The 21,896-nt window shown below is 37.6% G+C and overlaps 1 protein-coding gene across 1 annotated transcript in view; it reads right to left on the bottom strand.

Annotated features, from left to right (window-relative positions):
• Positions 1 to 1,686: 1,686 nt before the first annotated feature.
• Positions 1,687 to 21,896, bottom strand: part of NDFIP1 (Nedd4 family interacting protein 1) — a 56,475-nt gene continuing 36,265 nt past the window's right edge. The window contains exons 3-8 of the mRNA XM_030320449.1: positions 19,830 to 19,960; positions 15,387 to 15,474; positions 14,372 to 14,496; positions 12,374 to 12,440; positions 9,128 to 9,233; positions 1,687 to 2,752 (exon numbers count right to left, since the gene is read on the bottom strand). Coding sequence (XP_030176309.1) covers positions 9,130 to 9,233; positions 12,374 to 12,440; positions 14,372 to 14,496; positions 15,387 to 15,474; positions 19,830 to 19,960 — 515 coding nt within the window. The 3' untranslated portion in view covers positions 1,687 to 2,752; positions 9,128 to 9,129. The remainder of the gene's footprint in view (positions 2,753 to 9,127; positions 9,234 to 12,373; positions 12,441 to 14,371; positions 14,497 to 15,386; positions 15,475 to 19,829; positions 19,961 to 21,896) is intronic.

Raw genomic sequence — 21,896 nt, 5'->3', positions numbered from 1 at the left:
CCCAATAGTAAAGATATTCACTCATAATTTTTTAACAAGTAGATTTTAATAACTTTTTATTCCCACACAAAGCAATCTAATTTTCTGAAAAAAGAAACAGCTACACAGAATCCTTTAAACATAGTTTGTATAATTCCAAATGAACAGAAGTAAGAGGCATGAGGGACCTCTGTGGTCATAGGTAAGCCCTAGTTGTCCCTTAGTTCGGGATCAAGGGCAGTTTATTCCATCACCTTAGCCAAATAAATGGTTCCTCAGTATCCCCTTTCAAATAGTTTATATGAAAGGGTTATTCTTAATAATGAAACTACCGAAGGGAGACAGAAAAGAATGAGAGAGAAAAACAGTATAAATATTTCCATCCTAATAGTTAAGGACTCTAGGTATCAAATGGTACCAACTTGACAAGTCTGAAAAGACCTTAATATTTAGAACATTTAAAAGAAAAAGGAGAAATCATCCTTCTAAGTACTTTGAAAGCATGTCAAACTATAGATTTACATGTGACAAAGTCTTAAGGGCCACCAAATATGTAGAAAAAGAAATTCCAAATATTTTAGTCCTTTGAATATACAAAACCAAATAAGACACAAGGACCTAAAGATTAAACACAAAGCGAGTTTATAATGTTCCAGTTTATGTGGTTTAGAGACCTTCTATTTTGTCCTGTAAGATAATTTCAATAGTTCTCTCTTGCATGTGTCCCTATTTATTATGATTGTTGGAGATATATTCATTCTTAAACTTAGAACACGATATAGGCTATAAAATTTTCCAAATTATATTGTTGGCATAATCTAATTCAAAATGTAAAAATCTTCAAAGAGATTCAAAGAGACTTTCGTTAAAACCCCCTGCTTATCTACTGCAAAATATAACTTTTGAACAAGAATATATAACTATTACAAATAACAAACAAGTTGGAATGATCATTGAAATGTCCATCCAGGAGGCCCTCAATTCTCCTATTTAGCTCTCAAACAATCTACACTTCTATGCATCACATACTGACACCCCTAAACAGACTTCTGAGGCTGATCCCAGATATTTGCATGCAGGAGATAAAAGAACATTTGCAGCTGCCATACATGCTGGTGATCTGTGAGTTACATGACCATCTTGCTGCATGCTGCATTTGTTCTTTATATTTTATTTAATAAGTGGAAGAAGTGGGGGACACATCAAATGGCTGACATTGTAAGAACCACGGGACTTTAAATTTAACACAACTGGGACAAGAATAGAAACGAAGGAATGAGGAGTCTTTCGCCTCAGCTGGGTTCTCATAGGGCTTAAACTAGTGGATAGTGCTCAAATGAGAAAAAGAGCAAAGGCAAGAAACATGCAGAAAATATTGGAAATAAACTATCTAGGATTAGGTCTAAAAAATGAAGCATAATTGGGAGTTCTGGAGTGATTTAAGATCTCTACAACTCCTCTGTATTTAGTCCATTAGCTTTTGCAGAACCAATTTTCACATACATCTTTAGGAATGTACTGAGAATAACAGAAGGGAACTTTTTGTGCTGAAAAAAAAAGAAAAAGAAAAAAATTGGCTCCAAACCAATTTTTTTTTAATTTAATGAATGATTCTGCATGAATCTGTATGAATAAAGATTAGAAAAAAATTGCCTTGGCAATGAACAAATGCAAACCAAGAAATTAAACACTAATCTACAGCAGAAGTTGCTACACAAGAGACGTTTATTAATGTTCTGTTGTATTTACAGTTTTAACATAGCAAACCAAGGTGAATTACCACTTGGCAGAAAGCACATCATTCTACATTTATAACTCATCGGTTTCTGCTAACACATTATAAAAGCAAGTAGTACTACAGTATGTTAGGGATCATCTCAAAAGTTCCAAACTAATTCTTTCTTTGCTCCTTAGTATCTAATACCCTCCCTACTCCAGCCCCTGGCCTAATCATCAGGAGACAAAGAAAGAAAGAAAGAAAGAAAGAAAGAAAGAAAGAAAGAGTAGGACTCTTAATAATAAAGTATCAACTGTACTTTAGTAATTAAGCTGCAATTGTCCTTGTCCTTTTTATTTTATAGTGACAACACCTTTACAATTTCTTAGGTACATAACACAGAACAATAAGGTACTGCAAAATTTAGAATACAGACTATAAAAACTTAATGCTTATTATTCACCAATTAAGAACTTAACTTAATCCTGACGACACCTTAAATGCATTTTGCACTATGATTTTGCTTCCAGGTGTTCACAGTACAACTGAATAAATTTCTAGATTAATTTTAACAGCAAGTATGGATTATGCGTAGAAATGCAGTCATAACAAAAATCTGAACTTTTGAGAAAATCCCTTTTAAAATGGCCAGCATTATACATATCTTACACTAAAATACTTAATTCCAAGTTCATTTTGAGATGGAGGATGAATAAAGCAAGATTGCCCCCTACTGACTACAGGGACAAGGCTCATGCTATTTAAAATAACTACAAACAATAGATAAGGCATTATTAATACATCACATACTTGATTGAGAGAGCTTTTTCAAACATTAACCACTAATGATTCAAAGTTTATGGAATTTTGCATTAACTATTAAAATTTTACACCTAGGAACAAATAAAGAGAAATGACCTTTTTCAACAGTACTTTATTTTTTTAAAGCAGGTGATTATTCCTCTGTGTTCTGCATCTTGATTCACTTCCTGCAGGTGTTCTCTTGCTTCTTGAGAGAGAATTCATAAACGCAGGAAGGCCTTTGCCAGAAAACATCTGCCAGAGAAGGATATTGAATATTGAAACTCTAGTTAGCTTGTTATTTTGGCCAAGAGAAGGATGTAGTCACAAAAGAAGGCAGGATGTTTGCAGACACAAGTAGATTTTAACATAGCTTTAAGATTACTATACACTGACATCATACTATTCAATAAACATTAACATTTCAGTTCTTAAAGTTACCAAGGACTCTAGAACTAGGAAGAACCTGAATGCTTTCTCTAAAGCCCACAAAGCCAGGGATCGATCTGTCTCTCCAAACGTCCTAACAACATAATGAAATGCAAGTAACACTTCCTTCATCCTGCACTTAACCTCCACAGCAATGACTGAAACTTGGGGACTAAGAGACAGTAGAATCCAAGTGCACAGGTAATTTTCCTAATACACCCGAAGCTCCTGTTTACCTTGCCAATTCTGCCAGATCTCACACAAGGAAGATTTCCACAAAGGACGCCAATGATGTCATGCTGTACTTAGAGCACCGCAAAGTTAAAGAATAACTGTAAACTTACAGGTATCACAGATACTTCTTTCAATCAATCAGACAAAAAAGTCAATGTATTGTGGGGCATATATTTCTGAAAAAATTTGATAAAGAAACTAATTTTTTTTAATGTTTATTTATTTTTGAGAGAGAGAGAGAGACATAGCGTGAGCCGGGGAGGGGCAAAGAGAGAGGGAGACACAGAATCCGAAGCAGGCTCCAGGCTCTGAGCTGTCAGCACAGAGCCCGACACGGGCTCGAACTCATGAACACAAGATCATGACCTGAGCTGAATGAAGTCAGACACTTAATGGTCAGAACCACCCAGGGACCCCAAAAAACTGATTTTTAAAAAGGAATATACATGACTGAAATAAACACTCTCAAAACAATGCCCATATACTGCATATTATTTTTAAGTTTATTTATTTATTTTGAGAGAGAAAACAAGAGGGAGAGCATGGGGGGAAGGACAGAGAGGGAGGGAGAGAGAGAATCCCAAGTAGGCTCTGGGCTGTTAACACAGAGCCTGACTCAGGGCTCTTGACCTGAGCCGAAATCAAGAGTCAGATGTTTAACTGACTGAGCCACCCACGTGCCCCATATATTCTGTATTTTAAATGCAGTTTTCATACAATACTTTCAGGCATTTCTGTTTTGGCATAATTAATCATTTTGGTTTTCATGGAATTAACAGGAAAACGTACAAGTGACTCCCTATGTTAATGCAAAAAAAACACACAACAACACTGAAGACACACACACTACTTCATAAATATTTGAGAAACAACTGTGTGGTATCATGCACCAAGGGAGAGTTGGATGGGCTCATATGGAGACCCTTAGCTTACTTTTCTACCTGTCCAGGTTACTGTAAAAGCTAGAACTAGCCCTTTCTTTTCTATCTTTTCTGATTAGACTACTGCGTAAATCTTTAAAAGGCTGACAAAATGCAGAGAAGCTACAACAGAGGAAATCAATATATGGTTTTTTAAACTGTTCATATTTTTCCAAATTCCAAATTCAGTTGGTATTCAAGTAAACCAGTAATAGTGACACAAGAACAACTTTTCTTTAGATTGAGAGACCTCAGAATGTACAGTGACAAAGACATGAAAACATAAGGAACTCTAAAAACCAAGCAGAAGCAAAAAGTGTATCAGCAGGCCTATGTCAAGTGGAGGTTTTTGCAATGAGGCTAGACTTACTACAATTTTAAGTAACTTCAGCTTTATTAATTTCCATTAACAGATGAAAAATGATGTAAGAGTTCTTATTCATTAAAACACTAGAATTTGCAAGAACATAAGATATAGTCCAGGTAACGATCTGACCACTTGCCTTAGATCATGCTGCTTCCACAGAGGTTGATTAGATTCCTCAAAGTCAGAACCACCCAACAAACAATAAAATTCCACTAAAGGAGTCTAGATAGGTTAATAGTGGGTGATCTCAATCACTATACAGGCTCCAAATGAAAATTATTACTGCTCTCTTAAACCTGGAGGCCTGTCCAGACAGACTTGACTCACAAGATGTCACAAAAACAATGGTGGAACACAACTGGAGGAAAGAAGGCTGTTAGGGACTCTGGACATCATTACTAAACTGTAGATCGGATCACTTCAGAAACAAAAGGAACCATCAGCCTACAGATCATTTAATCTCAAGAGGAAAATCACCATTTCTTCTTGAATGTTATATGAACTTTTTTTAGCAAAAATTCCACTGGGGCGCCTGGGTGGCTCAGTAGGTTAAGTGTGTAACTTCGGCTCAGGTCATGATTTCACGGTTCATGGGTTCAGGCCCCGCATCGGGCTCTGCGCCGACAGCTCAGAGCCAGAAGCCTGCTTCGGATTCTGTGTCTCCCTGTCTCTCTGGCCCTCCCCTGCTCACGCACTGTCTCTCTCTCTGTCTTGCTGCTTGACAACATAGTCCAACAAATCTAACTTTAACTTGGGGTGAACTTCCTTTAATAAATTAAGAGAAGTATTAAGGAGGAGGGGGAAGATTATAGAAAGGGAAACATCACAGAAAAGGAAAAATAGCATCATATGGGGGGAAATTTTACATATCTGGTAACTAATAGGTACAGGTCACAGGAATCATTATCTAATTGTAAAGCGTCCTATCTCATTAATGCCAGGGCTTACAAACTTTTCCCTCCTATTTTAATTTTTTTTTAACGTTTATTCATTTTTTGACAGAGAGAGACAGAGTATGAACGGGGGGAGGGTCAGAAAGAGACGGAGACACAGAATCCGAAACGGGCTCCAGGCTCTGAACTGACAGCACAGAGCCTGACGCAGGGCTCGAACTCACAGACCGTGAGATCATGACCTGAGCCGAAGTCGGATGTTTCACTGATGGAGCCACCCAGGTGCCCCTCCCTCCTATTTTATATGTGGTTAAAATAACAATTTAAAATCTTTTGGGCTTCACAGGCACAAGTGCTTCTGGAGCAGCGTCTGATACCAGTTCACTGTGCTACCACATTCCAACTACTGCAGCTAAACCCTCAGTTCCTTGGCAGCATCAGAGGAAGTGGTACTCCATAAAAATTTATTTTCCAGTAAAATGGTAAATAAGAAAAAGTATGAACACGATATTTTTGACCATTTCAGATAAAGAGGTTTCTGAAAGGTATCTGTTTCTTTGGAAACAATACAGAAGGAATGTTCTGTTTTTCTGCTTCCTCACAGTCACTCACTTCTTGAGGCCACCGGGCCTACATTCAGCAGTTCCTTCTGGCTTTTCTTGCTGTGGGGCAGGAGACCAGATTTCCTTTTTAAGCTTAAATGAGCTCCAAAAGGGAACCTGAGAGCTGCCCCTATGATAGCAGTACATGAGCCTCACTGTTCGGCTTTTGTAACATCTACTTTGGCTGATTAGAAAGAGGCCTTCTGGGGTCATTTCAAGGTTTGTTTGTTTGTGCGTCCTGTATTTTGGGTCACCTGAACAGAAAAGTCACTATTCTTGTACCCTTTTCCAGTAAAATGGCAGACCTTAGTACAGCATGGGAATTAAGTTATTTTTCTGTTACGGCAAAGCTACTTTAAAAAGTACCTACCCGTGTCTTTCTGGCAAAAAGTAAGCCTACAGCTAGCTTTTAACTAGTGACATATATATCAAAGAAAGTTAAGAAGTCTCAGTGAAAGAAAATAAAATCTTCACATCTTACATGATGGTTTGCTAGCACAACTTCAAACTAAATTAAATTTCCTCTCAACTAGAGAAACATTCTACATTTGGATCTAGATGAACAGTTCTTATCCCTGTCAATGGACAAAGGAAATTCAGTCCCATGGGATATTATGGCTTTTCAGATTCACTCTGGGGATACTGACAATTAGTAAGGAAGTCATTAGAATTCTAAATGCGGCTCTAAGCCTCCAAACCCCTAATTTAGAGCTCTGAATCCTCTGGGCATGTCAGAAATGATTTCAAATCAACTAGACTAGCAAAGTCAGATAGAAAAGAAAAGAAACTTAAGATGCCCTTCACCGAGAGATGCTCTAAGTTTCTGACAACTCCTAAAGCACAATAAGGCTTCTGACCCCAAAATACAGAGAATCGCAGGGGCCTAGAATGTCCCTTCACAATTCCATCAGCATTAGTACTAAGGACTGCCTACTGCAAATCATAATCCCATACTTTGCTTTACATTTAGAATACTCCTATAAAACATTTCAGACAGTTTTAAAAATCCAAACAAAACAATACCAATTTTTATGAACAAAAGCCACTCAATATAGTCTCTAACAATACAGGAAAACTGAGAAGTTCAGGCTTTCTTCTGAACCTGGCTGTTACTGGTTATGTGTTAGAAACAAGATGAGGAAGGTGTGCAATCCCCTAATAAACATTGAAATTTCCTTCTAACTGAAGAATGAAGAGAATAGAAGTGTGATCTTGGTCCATTCAGAAATTCAAAGCTACCATTTGCCTAGACCTATAGAATCTATTATTTTTTAAAAAAGAGAAATAAGGGGGCACCTATCTGGCTCAGTCAGTAGAACACACAACTCTTGACTTCAGGGTTATAAATCTGAACACCACACTGGAAACAGAGATCACTTTAAAAGAATTAAAAGGGGAAGACAGGGGCGCCTGGGTGGCGCAGTCGGTTAAGCGTCCGACTTCAGCCAGGTCACGATCTCGCGGTCCGTGAGTTCGAGCCCCGCGTCGGGCTCTGGGCTGATGGCTCAGAGCCTGGAGCCTGTTTCTGATTCTGTGTCCCCCTCTCTCTCTGCCCCTCCCCCTTCATGCTCTGTCTCTCTCTGTCCCAAAAATAAATAAACGTTGGAAAAAAAAAAAATTAAAAAAAAAAAAAAAGTTTTAATGCTGTCTCACATCACCTGGCAAATTAATTATGGTGGGTAGTTTCTTTTCTAGATGCACACATCCTGATACCATCATGAATCTTCAACACGGAGAACTCCACTCTTAGCATCTGATTACTTTTGTTAACTATGACTACCCACAGCAAATAGAGAACAAATTAATGTTCACAAAGGGTTAGCTTGCATTGAACCAACATGTCCCTGGACTTTAAGGGCTGCTCTATGCATTCTACTGTTCCACTGCAAATGGGCTTAGTGCTCAAGATATTTGAAACCATTGTCTCAAGCTGGCTTTGCCAGCCTTGACCTTCAACACTCCTTTATGCTATAATCAAACTGCTGTCCCTTGAGCAAGCTTCATACTTCCTTGCCTCTATTACACTCTTCACTCTGCTTTAGGTGATTCTAAATCTACCCTACCTTATCCAATTTCTGCGTATCACTTAAGATGGATGTCAACTGGTACACCCTTTAAAACAAAGCCTTGTCTGATCTTCAGGGGGTGCCTGGCTAGCCCCATCGGAAGAGCATGTGACTCTTGATCTCAAGGTTGTGAGTTCAAGCCCCATGTTGGGTGTAGAGATTACTTTAAAATAAAATCTTTAAAAACAAAAAACACACAAAAAAAGCCCCAAAGCCTTGTCTGATCTTCAACTAACCTAGCCCCTAGGGTGGTTCGAGATTCCTCTCCACAACCCACCCATCCCAAACTTAAAGGAACAAAGTGAAGTCCAAGAAGTCCTATTAGATCTTGTTACCAGAGAGGACTCTCTCTGGTATACTCTTTCCCAAGATTCCATAGCTCTTCCTTTTTGCAGCTAAAGATGGAAGATGGAGCTAAGCTCTGGAGAAAACTACATAGGAATCAAAGAGGAGCCTTAGCAGGGCTTAGTCCTCCTCTTCTAGGCAGAGATAAAGGTCCATTCCCCTTCCTTTCCTTGGGTTTGACCCTCCTTACCACCAGAGTGGTAATGTCAGGGTGTGAACGTGAAGAAGGGCACCAGGAAAGTCTCCTGACTAATTTTAAGAGATGGAAGCCTTAGTGGGCTTGTAAGTAGCCTAGGCAAAAGGAGTTCCTCATGCAGACAATGGTTTCTTCCCATTGGAGCTCTGGGGTTTGGGGGACCTATGTAATTACAGCCAAGTGATTAGGCCTAAAAGGCTCCTTCTCAATGCTATCCTCTGGAGCTGGTACAATAAGCAGTGGCTTCAGGATTCAGGATTCAAAGATCCTGGACCCCGTAGTTACAGCCAAATATCCTAGCTTCCCAAAGACTATGAAGACCCCTGCCTCTTCTATACTGTCAGAACATGAGATAATGTTTTCTCCTATGGTAGTTTTTCCAACTTGCCCATTTCAACAGCTTTTAATGAAAACACGCCTTAACTAAACTAGAAACTGCCAAAAAGGCAAGGACTATGGCTTCCTTACCTTCTCTATATTTCCAACTACAGGGGGGCATACTATACTCTGATCGTGGAGAAAAATCGGCAATGTATCACATGATTATACTGGGACTAGAATAACGTTTTGTGTAATACCTTTAATAAATAAAGAGAACTCTGGTCCTAGGGAGATTTGAGAACGTTTCTGGCATCTTCCGAACTTTTGCATAATTGATAAATCCTCTGAGAAACAGGAGAAAACCTGATTTAAAAAAGAAAAATCAAGAATGAATTTATAATTTCTGTATTAAGTACACCCTCCCCACAGAAATATCCCTATTGATAGCACTATTTCATCATTTTTCTGCTAAAAGTTATCAAAACATGAGCAATTTCCAAATGACTTCCATACAAAATTTTCCATTTCTCATTGAGAAGACATAATCTTGAGAGCCCAAATGAAAGTCTTTTTGCACATTCAGAATCTAATTGGTCTAAAAGGCAAATAAAAAATAAGATAGAGCTAAACCTCTATTATTTGATAACCTCACTGAAAGGCATTATGAAAACCTACCTTCTAGGTTCCAAAACAGTATTTCAAGATAATTAAGCCCCCCAAAAAAGACACGTTATAAAATATTTTTCTCAAGAAAAAAAAAAAAAAAAAAAAAAAACCCCATCCCTCTTGTCAAGCTTTGTTTTTTTTTTCCTGTCAACTGTACATATGCTGTCCACTAGGTGTCAGGATCCCCTTAACCTATTACAGCAATTCTTTTTATATTTTGTTTCGTTTTGTTTTTGTTTTTGTTTTTACAGCAATTCTTACATTCTCGACTCTAAATTTAATTTCTCTATTCTTAAAAATATATATACAAGTAGGGTTCACTATGCCCTTTATTTACCAGGCACTGAAGGAGTGAGGCTGATTTTGTAAGTCTACACCAAAAGCTATTTACATTCAGTTTTCACCTCTTGTAACAACCAACCCCCTCCTCCCCCGGGGAAGGGGGTATGCCCCCTCTAATGACAGCTCACTCTCTTCTGACCTTCCTCCTTCAGAGCTCTTCCCTGAGTCTTAAGAGACATTTTAAAAACACCTTTATGGTGATATAATTCACATACCATAAGCTTCACTCATTTCATGTATACCATTCACTGGCTTTATTTAATTTTAGTAGAAATATAAAGCTGTACAACCAAAACTATTATCTTAACTTGAGAACATTTTTATGACCCCTAAAAAATCTGTACCCATTCAGCAAGCACTCCTCATTCCCATTCTGTTTGGCAGCAAAAGTAGTAAGTGACTAGACAGCAGGGGTTACCCCATCACGTGCTGGGTTGTGGAATCCTGGTGAAATGAGTGGTTAATCTGGAGTGGATGCCTACAACTCAGCTCCAGTCAAAGGGTGGGGGCCAGGTGGAAATATAGGCCTGTTTTGCTAGATATTCCAATTTTTAAGAAAAGTAAAAAAATTGAGACGTTTTATATGGAAACTCTTGATTTGTAAGTGACAGCAACTAATTTTTAAAAAACCTCTAAAAATAACTGTAGAACAAATTATAACTACAGGCTAGATGTAGCTCATGGAGTGCCAGCTTGAGAGCTCTGTGTAGACCTGTTCCTAGCAAAACAACAAACAAAATAACAAAATACCCAAGAATTGGTACTCTCTGCAAGAGAAATTCCCAAAATGATCTAAACATTGGATCCAAATGCACAAGTTATATCCTAAGTGTCACTGTTTTTTCGCTTACTAGTAAGCAGTAAGATAAACAGAATGACTAATTGCAAGTATGGTAAATTCTTCTCCCAAGAAACTTTAATAAAGGAAGGAAATCAGTTCATTAAGTTTCTATAAATTATCTATGTTGTCAACAATCAACCTAAAAATACATATTTAATGCCTCTCCTTTGGTCCATTCAGGACTTGTCTGAACTTAGGCTTGGGGGATAAAGGAAAGTCACCCTTTTTCGTAAAGATACATTTTCAAGAATAAGCAAGCCAAAAAACTATTCCTCTAAAGTAACTCTTCTATGGGTCATTTTTATTATTAAGTGCCTTAAGATTAAGGGGGGGGGGTTATGATTTATCTTTCCTTAGAATTCCAAAGACTATTAGTAGAATAGATGATGCTACTGGGGAAGTGGGGGATGGTGTGATATAAGATTTGTATTTTCTAAGTAAAATTTAGGTTCACCAATGCATGGTCTATCACCTTGGGCAAAGCAGGTAGGTCCTGAATATATTAAGCACCTGTTGGGCATGGGTGCTACACTGTGCTAACTAGACCCATTAGTAGCGTTGCCACCAAGGATCTTGATTAAGGAGGTAACAAGGCGGCCCAAAACAGGAGACAGGAGAAAGCGATATCATAGAAGTGGGTGAGGCAATTATACTATCTTGAACAGGATGACCCTGCTATGGTTCTATAGAAATGACAACAGTGATGGTGGTCAGTTATTGTATCATAAATATTTTCTTCACAAAGAAAGAAGAAGCCAAAACTATTCAGCCCACTGTTCATTTCTTTGCTTTAAAATGTCTTAGAAGAAAAAATTTTTAAATACAGAGTAAAAAAAGATAATCTTAAGATGAACAACCTGAAATGCCTAGCATATTATATTCTTTTAATTGCAAAATCATTCTTATTCTCACCAGTACTGAACTAAAGAGTTCCAGAAACCCAATAATGATTCTTCCAGAAGTTATGTCTAGTAAGACTATACATTTTGTTTCTTGCTGACAGATCTGACTGAAGATTGGCCGCATACATGCCTGAGTAGTTAGTTCAGTTTGTTACAATATACCTATAAATAATTTGGGGTTAAGTTTGTGAACCCTTTTGTCATGAATACTCTCAAGGGGAAAAATACTCACAAACTATAAAGTCATATTACCATGCCCCACTGGTCACATGGGAAACCTGAGAAGTATATACGAATGGGTTAGGAAAAACCTACCACTGAGAGACCTTTTTTTTTTTTTTAATTTTTTTTTTCAACGTTTATTTATTTTTGGGACAGAGAGAGACAGAGCATGAACGGGGGAGGGGCAGAGAGAGAGGGGGACACAGAATCGGAAACAGGCTCCAGGCTCTGAGCCATCAGCCCAGAGCCTGACGCGGGGCTCGAACTCCCGGACCGCGAGATCGTGACCTGGCTGAAGTCGGACGCTTAACCAACTGTGCCACCCAGGCGCCCCGAGAGACCTTTTATTAACCTGCTTGTTACTCTAATGGTGACAACAACCTAGCCTTTAAGAAATGTTTTAAAAATTATACTTACTATTTGGTAATATATTACTGTATCATAAACAAGATAAGGGTTTACTAAAAGCAATTTTACTTCTAAAATTAAAAATATCTTTTCTCTCCTTTGTCTACGTTAAAAGCACTTACCTAAAACCAGGAACACCCACCAGAGCCAGTACTGACCATCAAAATATCCAGGGAAATAGGTGGAAAACTGAAAAATAAAGCAAACAATTTTATAGCAGCTTAGCAAATACAATTTCACGTTTCAACGTAAGGGCACACAAAACACAAGACTTTTGCATACTAATGCTATCATTTAGCTCCTGCAATTTTTTTAAATGAAAATATTTTATGTATTACTGACCTGAAATGGTTATGACATATGCAGAGACGTTTCATGGAAAGGCAATCTTGAGATATGATTTTGTCTTATAGACTCCTTGTTTTGCAGTGCTCAAACCTGTTTATTTTTTAAAAGGTTGTTTTTTCTTTTTTTTTTTTTGCCCACGTAACATTCATCCTTCTAGAAATACGTTTTGATGACCCTTTGACCTTGCTTACCCAGTGACAAAACCAATTATTTTGTTCCTATTCTTCCAGGTATGCCTTCACTTTGCAAGCTTTATCATGTACAACACAATAATTCGATTCCTTTGCCAAATAATGGCACATTCTGGCCAATGGGAATTGAGGGCTGCTAAGGTCTTCTTGCATGTGGAGAGAAAAGCAAGAGAAGAAACAGTTGTCTTTCTTCTGCTGAGCACTGCTGTGCTTCTGCTGTGATGCCTTGAAACTGCTATGGCCGTTTTCACCCTGAGGGAGGAGCAGCTGTACTAACATGCTGAGCAGAAGCGGCAACTGTCCCTAATGATGTCAATGACACACTGATTTAACTATCCTCCACGTCAGGGCTTGTTTTCATGGGAAATAAATGTGCTCCATGGTTTTCTAAGCCATGTTGAACCCGTTTTCTGTTACAGACCAGGCCAATCTGATACAAGTTGATTCACTCAATTCAGTTTTAAAATTTAGTCAGCTCTGAAAATTTTAGTTAAAAAAAAGATTGGTAACTAATTTTATCTCTGTTTTCTACTGGGGGCTTCAGTGTCCAAGAATTTAACACAGTCTCAGTGTTAAAATATAGCATTTTATTTCCTAATAGAATAACAATTTAAGACAGAAGGAATGAGAAACCTCTTTAGGACTCAGGCTCTTAACCTGAAGGCTTGTCTCAGATGAATATATATTAGCCGTCTGGGGGAAAAGTCCTTAACTTTTACCAGACTCTCAAAGGAACTTGCAATCCTAAAAATGTTAACAACTGGTTAAAATAAATAAATTTGAAAAACTCCAGCTGTCAGTCAACACCCATTAATTAGTTTATAATGCCAATTTATGATGGATACATTGATTTTATCTATAAAAGCAATAAACTTATATGAAATCGCAGTATACTTTAAGAGACTAGATTTTTTTTTAAGTATAAATTACTTCAACAATTGTGACTACCTGTTAACTCCCAGATCACTGATGATTCCTCTCTAATATACTGTAGAGATAAAGTCCCCTAATGGAGTAGCACTTGTTAAACAGTTTCAGCTCCCAGACATTTTGGTATAACCACTGATGCTACTGATAAACAACCCTGGAGGGGAGGGAGGAAGAGAGCTCTGAAGAGAGGGAAGAAGTGGGGAGAAACAAAGTGAAAGAAAGAGGGAAGAAGAAAGATAAACTAAAACTTTAGTAGAATTAGTGAGAGGGTGAGAGGAATGCCTATTTTTAATGAGACACCAAAGAAGTGTTATCTTTCTTTTTGTCATAAAAACAACTAATTTCAGAACAAACACACATATTATCCTATTATAAACATTAAAAGCAGAGAAAGCAACTTGTGAACAACCTGTAAGATAGATACCTTGGGGCCACCAATATTCACTAGATTTAAGTATAAGACTTGCATGCATGAACTAACTGCAAATGATTTAGGTTCAACTTCATGAAGCCAGAATAAAGACAAACCTAAAATCATTTTAAATGTAGAGATAATGCTAAGCAACAACACATGAAAAAAAAAATGAAATATTCAAACTTATTCCACTTCTTGTTTCTCAAAGGGTCTATCTTTTCTGGTATACAACTTACCCTGACAATCAGGATCCACTTAATTAGAGAGAGACCAAATCCTGAAATGGCCCCATACCTTCCTGCAGCTGAGGTGGTCAGACAAAAAGACAGGAAAAATCCAATCCAGTTAAAGAGGAATGCCACTGTAAAGGCAGAGAAGAAAAAAAAACAAAACATGTCAAACATGTCCTGTTATTATGGTAAGAGTGCCTTCTACACTTGCTTTTGCTTAAATGGTTTTTCCAAGGATAAAAGCCCAGCCCATCCACCATAACACTTCCCTTACCTCCTACATCCATTCTGTCTTCCTCCCAAAAGGAAACAAGAAAACATATCTATTGCTATTCACTTTCAAAAATGCCTTAACATTCACCTAACTGTATACTTATGACTTGCGCCCTTTTATGTGTTACACTTCAGTAAATAAAAGAATCTGATTCAAGTTATTCATCGTCCTACTTCTATGAATCTTGACAGCTACATAGCATCGCCTCTAAAAGCACGGCATTTCCTTTATATCTAATCTTTTTAATACCGCAAATTAAAAAAATGGTTGCTCACTTCTAAGTGACACTCAGGAACAGATAAATGCAAAATAATATCAAGGAGGGGAAAAAAATTCGGCTGACTTTGATCTGTCAGAAAATAGAAGCTTGCAAAAAAAAAAAAAAAAAAAAAGGCAAAATCAATCAGACTAAGGTCTTCAATTCCTACTCTACAGGTCAGGTCTGAGTAGGAGCAATGCCAAGGATCCTTGCAGACCTAAAAGATGAGGCTTACTTATTAGCTCATGTAAAAATACAGCATCCCTGTAACTACTTCAGTTATATTTTCTATAGATATAAGAGAAGACAAACAGAAGGAATATTAACAAAAATGTATACTAAGTTCTGAACATCTCAATAAGAGGCATCAAATGCATACAATGTATTAAAATATTAGTTCAACTAGTCATTTTAATTCAGTCAGATACGGCCATACTTCAAAGCACTCTGGTTGGTGAGAGGTGGTCCTACTATGTGTATTTACTTACTGAAAAAAGTTAACATGAAAATCCCATCATTTCCTATCCTCAGCTGGTCAGCATCATCAAAGTCATCCCGACCCACAAAATCTTCATCCTAAATGAAAAGAGAAAGGTAAAATCAAGATAAATTATTTGTAGGCAAATGAAAGGCATCAAGAAAAATAAGGAAAGGAATAAAAGTGAGTACCAAGGAGAAAATTTACCGCTTTGGCTCAATTCAAAATAATGAGCATTAAGGTTCAGTATGTGTTAAAAGTTTCATTTTGTCTTTTAATAAAAGATACAATTAGAGAACAGGCAAATCTTTCTTCTATCTCTATAATTTTCTAAATGAACTGTTCATTTTATAACCCAAGTTCTTTAAGAACACATTTCAAAAATTATAAAGTTCAAAGAGAAGTATTCACTCAAATATATCTAAAGGAAAAATACATATTTGGCTTAAATTTGCCTTACATTCTAGAATCAGTAACCCAGGGCCTGCTGAGGGCCCAGATATTAGTAACCCAGGACCTAATTAAGAAGTTCAAATTTTTATAAGACATGGGAGAAAAAGAATAGCAAGATCACACATGAAGAGGCTGTGGGGCTGCCCAGTGCTCAACTTTACAACCATTTTGTTCACATTAGCATAAAGGTCTGAAACAACCTCACTTCCAAGCTTATTGGCGGAGAGGATCCTTTCCATCCTAACTTGAAAACATATTACTCCAAGTCTAGGAGGAACAGGACCCTGACTACCATTAACCATGTGGCCCACCTTTTCAACTGATGTACGTTATGTGTTGAAATACTGAAACACATATGAATATACACTTAAAAGTAAAAGCCAGATTTGTACACAGTCCAATGAAGGTTCCTCAAATGCACAAAAGGAAAAAAAGGGAAAAAAAAAACTTTTAGGGACAATCCAAACTCACCCTACACAGACAGAAAGGAGGCTGGGAAATCCATAACAAGCTAGGGTTCACCTGGGGAGGGTGTACTGGAGAAACGGAAATGTAAGGGGCAGCTTCCATTTAAAACTTAACACACTTCGTCTCCTGTTAGAAATTTTTACAAGAGGGGCACCTGGATGCTCAGTCGGTTAAGTGTCTAACTTTGGCTCAGGTCATGATCTCACAGTTCATGGGTTTGAGCCCTGAATTGGGCTCTGTGCTGACAGCACTGGAACATGCTTGGAATTCTCCCTCTCCCTCTCTCTCTGCCCCTCCCCCACTAGTGCTTTCTCTCTCAAAACAAATAAACTGTTAAAAAAAAAAAAAAAAGGAGGGGCACCTGCATGGCTCAGCCGGTTAAGCATCTGACTTTGGCTCAGGTCATGATCTTGTGGTTTGTGAGTTCGAGTTCTGCATCGGGTGAGCGTGAGCCCTGCTTTGGGTGAGCTCAAGCCTTGCTTCAAGTAAACCCTGCTTCTCTCTCTCTGCCTCTCGCTCACTTGCACCCTCTTTTTCTCTCAAAAGAGGAAGGCAGGCAGGCAGGCAGGCAGGCAGGCAGGAAGGAAGGAAGGAAGGAAGGAAAAAATTTTACAAGAATGTGTTTGTTTTGTTTTTTTTAAAATACTAAGTACCCAGTTTCTGACTGCATATTAGGAAAAATAAGGCCTTGCCTAATTAGAAACTAATTGGGTTGTTTTGTTTTTTTGCATAAATACTCAAAGATATACTACAGAAAGACAGGGAAGTAATTTCTAGTAATACTGCAGGTGCTTTCTTTTTTAAAAAAAAAAGTTTATTTATTTACTTTTGAGACAGAGCACTTGCACAAGCTGCAGAGGGGCAGATGGAGAGGGAAAGAGAATCTGCACTGTACGCGCAGAGCCTGACTCAGGGCTCGAACTCGTTGTGAGAACATGACCTGAGCCTAAATCAAGAGTGTGATGCTTAGCCAACTGAGCCACCCAGGTGCTCCTTGTAGGTGCCTTCTAACTGTTCTTCCTGTCCTTGGTATCTGTACTATCATTCCTCCTACAAATTGCTGCTGGGTTAATGTTTCTAAAACACCATACTTGTCTTATCATATCCCTGCTCAAAAACTTTCACAAAGATTCTGTGTGACCCACACATAAGCCTACATGCCTCACCCTAGCATTCAAAACATTCTACAGCCTATAGTCTGGTCACAAACTCTTTGCTCAAGCAAAATCAAGTACTACATTCATAGACCCTTTCCCACACCGGCTAAATTCATGTCTGCTTTCTGGACTTTTCCTTTTGGAATGTTCTTATCCATCAAAACTCAGGATCCACTTCAAATCCCATTTCCCCCACAATCACATAGTAAAAAGTCACAGTTCTTCATGCTCACGGCACCTGTGCTGCTTAGATATTGGTATTTGGGGGCCTTTTCCCCAGCTGTCTTTAAGTTCTTGTATAGCAGGAGTACTGCCTTATTCAAAACTTTCTACCTATCCATTACAAAATACATAGCACATTGTAAAAAAAAAAAAAAAAAAAAAAAAAAGTGGTCTATACATGTTTGCTAAATAACGTTTAACAGGTTCCTAAGTATGTATCCTTGTCAAATAAAAGTATTCTAAGGAGTTCTGTTATTAATCAGAGCTAATCTCCTGGTCTATTTCCATGGGACAGTTACCATATAATATAAGGGAACTAAAGAATACACATAGGACTTTAGAGTCTAGAATACCTGGGTGTGACTCTCACCTGTGCTACTTATTAGCTATTATGACTGCGCAAATTACTTAATCTCTCTGGGCTCAATTCTGTAAAATGGGGATAATATAATCTCCATCTTGCAAGGCTGTTGTGAGGACTGGAAACAATATACTAGAAACTGAGTACATGCCAAGCATGTCGCTGGCTTCCAGTATTATATGAAGACTGTTTTGTCCTTAGACAATAAGCTCCTTGAAGGTTGGTAGTTTCTCCCTGGAAACTACAAGAACTGAGCACACACTATCATATGGAATCAGCCTAGTCTAGGCTTATGAACTATTATTTCTATCAAGTAGTGGTTTTAGGAGCCTGACTCCTCATAGTAGGTATGGTCTGTCAACAGTCCTCTACCCTAAGGCCTGAACTTCTGGGGCCTATGCCACTGCACTGTCCCAGCTAAACCTCTGTTTTTGTTCTTATTGTTCACTCTAGTTTCCTCTCGGGATGAGTCTGGAACCCTGACTGCCCCTACTCTACATTTTCCCAATACTGGCCCAAGGCCCTACCTGCCATCAGCTTTAACCTGGATGAGTATTTATGAAATCACATCTAGTCACTTGCAGATCTGACATCAAGAACAAAGAGTGCCTTAAAATCTCCCACTGGCTTTCATCACACCCAACCTACAGGATCCGAATTCACTATGTCCTCACAGACACAGGAGTGGTCTGGACTACTGGTGACATGAGATTCACCTAGACAATTGCTGGGGCCCTGTTATAAGTTTCATAAGTTTAATTCTATAAAGATGAACTTATTCTCTCCATAAATCTCCCTATCTACCTAACGCCAAAATATGAAATGTGTAGATCAAGGCAAAGTCAGTGTATTTCCTAAATCAGCCCCTGCTCTAAGACGTTTCAGTTAGGGCAGGAAAGTTGAGAAAATGGTGGTGGAAGTAGAGATACAGGGAAAATTTAAACTGGCCTGACTAGTGATTTTTTTTTGCTGATTTGTAACTTTTACCACATCATTTTCAGGAAGAGGTAGGAGTTTGTTATCCCAAAAGAAAATGTACTTGTTTTTTAAAAAAATAGTTGTACTTTCTCAAGAAACTAAAAATAGAACTACCCTATGATCCAGCAACTGCACTCCTAGGTATTTACCCAAAGGATACAAAAATACAAATTCAAAGGAGCACATGCACCCCAATGTTTATAGCAGCATTATCAACAATAGCCAACCTATGGACAGACCCCAAATGTCCACTGACTGATGAATGGCTAAAGATGTGGTATGTGTGCATGTGTGTGTATATACACATATACACACTATGGAATATTACTCAGCCATCAAAAAGAATGAAATCTTGCCATTTGCAGTGACATAGATGGAGCTAGGATGCATTATGCTAAGCAAAATAAGTCAATGAGAGAAAGACAAATACCTTATGATTTCACTCGTATGTGGAAGTTAAGAAACGAAAGAGATGAACATATGGAAGGGGGAAAAAAGAGGGAAACAAACTACAAGAGACTCTTAATGATAGAGACCAAACTATGGGTTGACGGAGGGATGGGCTAGACAGGTGATGGGTACTAAGGACGGCACTTGCTGCAATGAGCACAGGGTGTTGTATGTTAGTGATGAATCACTGACTTGTACTCGTGAAACCAATACTGCATTCTACGTTAACTAAAATTTAAACAATAAAAAACTAACTGTACGTTTATGAATTAGTACAATCATAAGCAATACATCAAAAGTGGGTAATGAAGAGACCCTAATTCCCATAAAGCAGCCAGCAAGTAACATGGTAATTTGGACTTACTCTTCCAGGAACCAAGGGGATAGTAGCCTCAGCCTTTGTTCTCTCAGCTTCATCATAACTGGGCAGTGTTGTTGCCACATTGTAAGACGGAGGCTTTGGAAATCCAGACTCATCTTTGTAGTCAAAATATGCTGCAGAATAAAAAGGAAGTCATAATTAACTGACATTAGCTAAACGCAGGAAAAAGATGATTTCTACTAACTCTGGAAAACAAAAACCAGCCATACTTCTAAGGGTACATACAGAATAATTGAACCAAACTGTTCATATAAGAATATAAGAGATTGAGAATGATTTTTAAATTCATCCACCTTTTAATTATTTAAGCAGATTCATTTAAATCACTTTGCCTTCCCTCCCAAATGCCTTGGAACACATTTTTCAACTGTCACTTGATATGTTCACCAAAGGCACTCAGTATTAACAGTGGCATAAAGACAACATTTAAGCCAAAAATACATCACCTGTGTGTCTGTAAGCTGTACCATAGTTTCCTCCCAATTATAAAGAGGAAAACCAACTTAATAAAAAAGTTAAAATTCATTTCTCATGAGTTTATTCTGGCACTTTGATTCTTACCCATTAGTTTTACCAGGTACTGTTTTCTATGATGTGCCTAATCAGTTCAGGTAACTAATTCAGTTACAGGTAACTGAACTGAGGTAACTAATTCAGTTACAGAGCCATCATTTATCTGAATTAAATCTTTCATTTCCTCTTTTTAATGTATCTTCATTCTCATTAACTTCTATGATAAGGAAGTCAATATTTATTAGAAAAAATATATTTAAAAATCTATTAAATTTCTACACCTTTTTTTTTAAAAAACAAACATTTTGAAAAAAGTCCTATAGTTCATCAAGATTAACATTTTTCTCTCTTCTTTTTCTTCTGGTTAATTGTAATTAACTTCCAATTTTACTGTAATATATTACTGAAATCATCAATCAATACAATTCACCTCATTAACAGAAAAAAGAAAAATTCTATTGTATTCACATGGACACAAAAAGCATTTTACACAATTCAACACCTACTGATAATAAAAACACTTAGCAAATCAGGAATAAAACTTCCTTAATTTGATCATAAGTCTCTACAAAATACCTACAGTCAATATCATAATCAATTGCAAATTTTTAAAAGCTTTCTCCCCTAAGATTAGAATTAGACAAAAATGCCTACTGTCACTACTTCCTATCAAACATTACCTTAAAGATCCTACTAGTTCATATAATATGGCAAGAAAAGGAAATACAAGACAGAAGTATTAGAACAGAAGAAATAGCTGTCCTTAATCATGGATGACATGATTATAGACCCAGAAAATTCAAGAGTATCTACAGACAGCCTATTAGAATTAATATATGAATTTAGCAAAGTCTCTAGATGGATATAAATCATCAATTGTATTTCCATATACCAGCAACAAACAGAAAGTAAAATTATATATGGACCATTTTTTACAACAACATGAGAAGTAAATCTAGTAATAAATATATAAGTACTCAATGTTGAAACCTATAAAATACTACTGAGAGAAATTAAATACGATCTTAATTACATGGAGAGATATATCATGTTTACAGACTGGAAGCAGTATTATACAGATGTCAACGCTCTTCAAACTGATCCCAGATTCAGTGCAATTCTAACTAGAATTCTAGCAGAATTAGTTTTCTTTTGTTACAGTTTATGGAAACTGACAAGCTTATTTAATTGTAAAATGTATATATATGCAAAAGGCCAAGAAAAACCAAAGCAATCTTGAAGAGCAGTTAAGTGTGAAGGACCTACATTACCAGATATCAAGATTATAAAGCTCTACAATTAAAATAGTAGGGGATGGGCATAAGGATAAATAAACAGACCAAAGAACAAAAAAATGAGTCCAGGGGTGCCTGGGTGGCTCAGTCGGTTAAGCATTCAACTTTGGTTCAGGTCACGATCTCACGGTTCATGCGTGGGTTCAAGCTCTGTGTCAGGCTCCATGCTGACAGCTTGGAACCTGGAGCCCACTTCGGATTCTGTGTCTCCCTCTCTCTGCCCCTCCCCTGCTCACTCTAT

This window comes from Lynx canadensis, chromosome A1, assembly GCF_007474595.2.
Source record: "Lynx canadensis isolate LIC74 chromosome A1, mLynCan4.pri.v2, whole genome shotgun sequence".
NCBI classification, from domain to species: Eukaryota; Metazoa; Chordata; class Mammalia; order Carnivora; family Felidae; genus Lynx; species Lynx canadensis.
This window is presented reverse-complemented; position numbering and strand designations above follow the sequence as displayed.